At 46.9% G+C, this 7,432-nt stretch overlaps 1 protein-coding gene across 1 annotated transcript in view; it reads left to right on the forward strand.

Moving 5' to 3' along the window:
* The window catches only part of camkmt (calmodulin-lysine N-methyltransferase), a 197,089-nt gene extending 191,250 nt beyond the window's left edge, over nt 1–5,839 (forward strand). Inside the window, exon 11 of the mRNA XM_021576372.2 lies at nt 4,314–5,839. Coding sequence (XP_021432047.2) covers nt 4,314–4,415 — 102 coding nt within the window. The 3' untranslated portion in view covers nt 4,416–5,839. The remainder of the gene's footprint in view (nt 1–4,313) is intronic.
* Nucleotides 5,840–7,432: the final 1,593 nt, after the last annotated feature.

The raw sequence follows: 7,432 nt of genomic DNA on the forward strand, positions 1-7,432 counted from the left end.
ATATATGTGCACGCAGGACACACACCACATACACCACTAAGACTTCTATCACACCCAGCAGATGACTTCAACATGCACGCACGCACACACAAACACCAAAAGATACACAGCCTACAGGAAAGAGGTGGTCAGAGACTTAGCAGTGTGGTGCCTGGACAACAACCTCTCCCTCAAAGTTAGTAAGAGCAAGGAGCTGTTGTCGACTATAGGAGAAAAGGGGAGAGCAGCGACGGGGCTGTAGTGGAGCAGGTCGAGAGCTTCACGTTCCTTGTAGTGGAGCAGGTCGAGAGCTTCACGCTCCTTGTAGTGGAGCAGGTCGAGAGCTTCACGTTCCTTGTAGTGGAGCAGGTCGAGAGCTTCACGTTCCTTGTAGTGGAGCAGGTCGAGAGCTTCACGTTCCTTGTAGTGGAGCAGGTCGAGAGCTTCACGCTCCTTGTAGTGGAGCAGGTCGAGAGCTTCACGTTCCTTGTAGTGGAGCAGGTCGAGAGCTTCACGTTCCTTGTAGTGGAGCAGGTCGAGAGCTTCACGTTCCTTGTAGTGGAGCAGGTCGAGAGCTTCACGTTCCTTGTAGTGGAGCAGGTCGAGAGCTTCACGTTCCTTGTAGTGGAGCAGGTCGAGAGCTTCACGTTCCTTGTAGTGGAGCAGGTCGAGAGCTTCACGTTCCTTGTAGAGGAGCAGGTCGAGAGCTTCACGTTCCTTGTAGTGGAGCAGGTCGAGAGCTTCACGTTCCTTGTAGTGGAGCAGGTCGAGAGCTTCACGTTCCTTGTAGTGGAGCAGGTCGAGAGCTTCACGTTCCTTGTAGTGGAGCAGGTCGAGAGCTTCACGTTCCTTGTAGTGGAGCAGGTCGAGAGCTTCACGTTCCTTGTAGTGGAGCAGGTCGAGAGCTTCACGTTCCTTGTAGTGGAGCAGGTCGAGAGCTTCACGTTCCTTGTAGAGGAGCAGGTCGAGAGCTTCACGTTCCTTGTAGTGGAGCAGGTCGAGAGCTTCACGTTCCTTGTAGTGGAGCAGGTCGAGAGCTTCACGTTCCTTGTAGTGGAGCAGGTCGAGAGCTTCACGTTCCTTGTAGAGGAGCAGGTCGAGAGCTTCACGTTCCTTGTAGTGGAGCAGGTCGAGAGCTTCGCGTTCCTTGGTGTCCACATCACTAATGACTTAACATGGTCCACACCCACCCACACAGTCAAGAAAAGGACACGACAGCTCTTCTTCTCCCTTTGGAGGCTGAAAATATTTGGCTTTGGGCCTCAGATCCTCCAAAGGTTCTACAGCTGCACCATATAGAGCATCTTGACTGGCTGCATCACCGCCTGGTACGGAAAATGCACTACCATCATCCGCAAAGCGCCACAGAGAGTGGTGCGGACGGCCCAGTACATCACTGAGACTGAGATCCCTGACATCCAGGACCTCTATGTCAGGCAGTGGCAGAGGAAGGCCTGAAAAATTGTCAAAGATTCCAGCCACCCAAGTCACACTGTTCACTCTGCTATCGTCCGGCAAACGGTACCAGAGCATCGGCTCTCGGAACAACAGCTTCTACCCCCAAGCCATAAGACTGCTAAATAGCCAGGCTGCTAAATAGTCAATTAATTGTACCCAAACTATCTGTTCTGTCTCTATCTTGCACTGACCCTATGTACACTCACTAGACTATATATACACACTCACTCACACACACTACATTGACACACCCACACACATTCACATACACTACATATGAACACACACACACAACACAAACACACACATACATACATTTTGCATACACACACACTTTTACACTCATCATTTGCTGCTGTTCCTCTGTTCTTTATTTTATTCATATTATTGTCTATCCTGATACCTAGTCACTTTACCCTGCCTTTATGTACATATCTACCTCAAATACCTTATTATTATCTATCCTGATGCCTAGTCACTTTACCCTGCCTTTATGTACATATCTACCTCAAATACCTCATACCCTGCACTCTGTATAAAGCCCATTCTAGTGTATTTTATTGTGTTAGTTATTTTATTACAATTGTTTAACTCTGCATCGTATTCGGCGCATGTGACAAGTAACATTTGATCTGATTTTTGAACACTTGCTTCCAATCTGCTACGATGTCAAGTCCGATCAGGTGGTCTAATATGATGCACTAAGAAATGGGATGGTCCCTCAAATCACTATACACTAATACCAAGACCAAAATATATGCAGTCTGAAACTCCACTCCACTCTCAGACCTGAGTTTATAGAAAATGCACTGAGCTGTGTGGCAGAGTTTTACGGAGGTGAATGTTGTGGACGTAAGATATGGGTGTTAGCGGTGGGAAATGTGTGCGTATGAGTGTTGCTGTTAAAATTCTTTAAGAACCGTTCTCTAAGACCCCAAAGACCCTCAAATCTGCAATCCCCCCTTGTGCATGCACACCCACACACACCCGCCCCATTGCAGCAGGCCTTCCCTTGTCTCTCCAGGATGAGCCGGTCTCACCAGTGTGGAGCAGGGAGACGGCTTCTTTTTAGCAGGGCTGCGTGTTATCCTCTTATCCCCACTGTTCTGGAATAGAGCGCGACCAGCTGGAGGACTGTAAGGGGCCTGATAATGTGATCTATTTTCTGCCCGCCGTCTTAATCTTGTTACTCAAATGGTTGTGAAGAGAGTCATGAATTTAAATTTTGCCCCCCACGCGTTAACCCCTCTGTGTCCATATCCCTCTTTTCCTCTCTCTCCCTCTCTCCCAGCTGCCTATAAGCGAACAACCCCACCCCACCCACACGTCTCCTTCCCCTTTCTCTCTATCCACCCCATCCCTCGCTCTCCGTTACCCAATCCCACGAGAGACCCCAGATGTCCGGTTCATCCTCCTCTCTCCCAGGAGCGCCTTCTCCTCCCCATTTCACTCTGTCTCTCTCTCTCTCGCTCTCTCTGTCTCTGCGAAAAGCTAAGGGAGGAATGAGGGAGGGATAGACAAGGACAGAGGGAGAAAAAAGCAGGGCGAAAGTGGCAATGAAATAAATGACTTGCATCTTGGCAGCGGCGCGATTAAAACGTAAGTCCCGATTTATCCAGCCACCCATGAAGCTGATTAGCAGTCTGTGATCAGGAGGAACAGCTTTGCTTGTTAAACTTTTCACCTCTGCGAGCTCGCCAGGGTTTTTCCTCCACCCCGCCCCCCGCACCCCAACCACACCAACCCCACCATCCCCCTTCCAGGCCAGATTTGAATGTGAATGCGGCCGTCCGTCCTTTGCAGTTGGGCTTAGTGTTGGGAGGCTGGCCTTCCCCGCATACAGGCGGGTCACGGGTTCAACCACCGGCCGGTTACGTGGAGGGGTGTGCAGAGAGATAACGCACATCAAGGACACGAGGAGGGGGGGGGGGGTCTTATCTGTCCTCTCAAAAGCCAGGAGAGGGAGACTGAGACTGAGAGGGAGAGAGGGGATATGTCTGCTGAAAGTAGCTGGTTGTTTTAGGAGTAGGGAGGGAGCCAGGCAGGGAGGGAAACTGTTGGTTGGTACCACTGGGTCCCAGGTGAGAGGAGGGCTGGGAGATCTGGAGGAGGAGTACTGTCTGCGATGCATCTGTGTCTGTGATATACAGTTTTGGGCCTTGGCGCTATCACGAACACCACTACTTCCTTTAATGAGACATGCATTATATACAAGTAGTAAAAGTAACAAAGATATCATAAATTAGTCTATCAGAGGCCACTTATTTTTTTCATTTTCTCTTATTCTCTGTCGACGGGTTTCTGTTTGTAAGGGAGTTGATTTATATAAACGGATTTCACATTTTGTACAAAACTCACTTTCCTAAGTCCTGGCGTGGTGCAGACACCAATCAGCGATCTGATTGGCTGGGAAAGAGCCCGGCTCCTAGACCCTCAGTGCCAAGTCAGCCGAGGTGGGCACTGGTCACCACCGGGACTTAGCCCATAGAGAGACTGTAGCTTATTGTGTAGCTCATTGTGGGCATGGAGAGGCAGTATCCTAGGGGGCATACTGTACATGTTGCACTCAGTCCCTTTGTAACTGAGAGAAGTGTGAGATAAGTACCTGGGAGAGAGTCACTAGACTGATCCACTGTTTAAGAGAAGTCAGCTGGTAGTATCTGGGCCAGTTAGTATCATCTGAAGCAGCAAACTTCTTCCACCCCCTCTGACCTCATCCTAACCTGAAACTCCTGTGGTGTATTCACTAGGAACCAAACGGAACAAAACGTCAGGGACAAGATCTACCAGAATTCTTTCCAATAGAAACTCTAGTTTTCCTTGCAAAACGCAACTGTTTCCGACAGTTTGGACTAATGATTACGTGTGTGTTTCAGATGCAGATTGGAGGAAAGGAGGCATATGATGACAACATCCACTACCCTCTCCTCGTCACCCTGACCCGAGGAGCCAGCCCCACCCATCTTCATCTCCTCTGAGACCCGGCTCACCATCCTCCCCTCGCTGCCCAGCCTCTTGCCAATCAGACTCCCAGGGTTAGAGTTAGGCCGTCTAGCTTCCTGGCAGTCCTGCACACCAGTACTTATGCCACTGTGTCCCTGGCTCACATAGGGGTCGCGGTTGATGAGATAAAAGCTTGGGGATGAATTGTTTGATTTGTTTCCAGTATATATTTCTTGTATTAACTCCACTCACTGTGGTGAGTTCAGTATTACTATTACATAACATTACAGAATAGTTTTTTCTTGACTTTTGGAAGTTTTGTGGCAACGCTTTGAAGAGTGTGTGTGTGTGTTGTGATGATGACATGTTGTGTGTGGCTGAATCGGTCTCTGATCACTTGCGACCTTGTTACTGTGCAATACAACAATGTGCGATGTGCAAAACCGAATGGTGGAGATTTCAGGTTTCCCTCGCAGCCTCAATGAACTGTCAACACTGAGAGGACTGAAGCATACATATAGAATCAGTAGATAATGTTCTGATGCGCTAACCAAGTAGTATGCCAACAACGTTTATGTATATGAGCATACCGGACAGTATCTTTCACTAAAAGTCTATGATGAACTTTTAATTTATTAATCAACAGGGTTCAGGTCACTTCGATCCATGCCCAGTACCCATCTGAACAAGTGTTTCTGAGTGCACATCAAACTGAAAATGTTCTTCTGATTTGTCATCTATGCTCTGCAGAAGTATCTTAAACCAAAGGTTCCATGGCAGGGTTCCACAGAGTTGAATGGCGATATGTGGTTCACTGTGAAAAGTGCTTCTCAGCCAATACCTCTCAGGTTGAGTTTCCCAAAAGCTTCGTAGGACCCAGATCTTTAGACCATTGCCTACAAAGCTTCCAATTGCCTCCAATGGATTTTCGGAGATCTTAATGCTGCGAAGCTTTTAAGAAACTCACACCTGGTCTCTTGCTCAATGCGCTCAGCTCTATAAGCCAAGACCTTCTACACTGTCTCCAGCTGAAACTGTGTTACTGTGAGATTAACATGAACAACATGATTCCACAAACTCACTGCTATATTTGACGTTTGTCCATAAAACGCAAACATCAAGTATTATTTATACCCACCACTCAGCATTATGGTCTTCAGCTGACTCTGGTCTACCGACGCTGTGCTCTTTACATCCACCAACCTGTACTCTAACCACTATTGTATTAGACATGGATTGATTGATTGTTTTATTAGAGTCTCAGGTGGTTTTAATAACTGTCCACTAAAAACATACTGCTATACATTACAGTCCTCTACTTTTAGAACTAATGTTCTGTTCTGTTTTAATAATAATACCCTCCGAAAATAACATTGTCGTAGTTGTGATATAAAAGTTTTAACCCTTTTTGGACCCCAGGAAGAGTTCATGGGGATCCTAATAAATACAAAAGAACATGTCAAAATTGTATTCTTTTATCAAATGTGGTTGACTTGATTTCAACACATTTCACCTTGATCTCCTATTATGGGCCTGTATAATTCCCTCCTTTCAGATGCTTGGATCAGTTGAAATGATACTCAACTCATACAATAACATTCTCTGCAGATCGTCGTCATCCTTCTTGGTTTTCTCAGACAGTGGTCCCTGCTCTCTAAGCCGCTCCCAGACAGGGTGCTGTTTTCAGTGCAGGCCACAGCCCTTCTCCAGACTACTCCTCCACAAAAATAATAGAGAGAGGGGAGGGAGAGAGGGAGGGCAGCATAGAACAGCTAATCCTGAGGGCTGTGCTGGTCAGGCTGGTGCTGGGCTGCAGGGGTAGGGGGAATACAGGGGAGGGGCAAGCGAGCCCCCCTCGATCTCTCTTTTGATATTTTGAACAGGACTGTTCTCTCCTCCCCACGCTCTGCCAGAGAGGAGCAGAGAGAGAGAGGAGCAGAGAGAGAGAGAGACTGGGAGAGCTCCCTGCTCAACACAAGGGCCCCATTAACTTGACCACTTGCCCTTTGCACACAAAGCCTGGGACGGCCCCCTGCCCCTCCCACCCAATTATGTGTGATTAGGCTCAGTGTGCTATGTCAAGATGCAGGAGGGTGGGAGAGAGAGCTCTGTTAAGGACATCGAGATAGGCATCTGTTTAGGCCTGTCAAATTAAAGTTTATTGGTCGCGTTCACAGATTTGCAGGTGCAGTGAAATGCTTGTGTTTCTAGCTCCAACAGTGCAGTAATACCTAGCAATACGAAACAATACACACATAATCCCCCCCAAAATTATAAATAAATTAAGATACATCAGAACGAGCAATGTCAGAGTCCGCAATATATCATTGGAGGCTCCTCAGAGAAGGAATGGGGTGACCATCCTCAGTGAATTTCAGAAGAAAAAGAAATTGTGAAACACTAAAAAAGTTTACCTTTTTAGATGAAACTATATTAAATATATTCACGTCACCAAATAATTGATAAAAATGAAGTTCTACAGTAGCCTCAACAGCACTCTGTCGGGTAGCATCATGGTGTAGCCGGAGGACAGCTAGTTTCTGTCCTCCTCTGGGTACATTGACTTCAACACAAAACCTAGGAGGCTCATGGTTCTCACCCCCTTCCATAGTGCTATCTAAGCTACAGCTAGATAGCACTGAAGTGCATACAATGTGGTTGACACAAAGAAAGAGAAAGACAGTAGTTCAAATTGTATTTGTCACATGTGCTGAATACGACAGTGAAATGCTTACATACAAGCCCTTAACCAACCATGCAGTTTTAAGAAAATACAAAACAAAAAAAGTAAGAGATAAGGATAAAAAAATAACTAAAGAGCAGCAGTAAATTACAATAGCGGGGCTATATACAGGGGGTACGAGTCAATGTGCAGGGGCACTGATGTTGAGGTAATTGAGGTAATATGTACATGTAGGTAGAGTTATTAAAGTGACTATGCATAGATAACAGAGTAGTAGAAGAGGGTGGGGGTTAAATGCAAATAGTCTGGGTAGCCATTTGACAAGATGTTCAGGAGTCTTATGGCTTGGGGGTAGAAGCTGTTTAGAAA

This window comes from Oncorhynchus mykiss, chromosome 20, assembly GCF_013265735.2.
Source record: "Oncorhynchus mykiss isolate Arlee chromosome 20, USDA_OmykA_1.1, whole genome shotgun sequence".
Taxonomy (NCBI): Eukaryota; Metazoa; Chordata; class Actinopteri; order Salmoniformes; family Salmonidae; genus Oncorhynchus; species Oncorhynchus mykiss.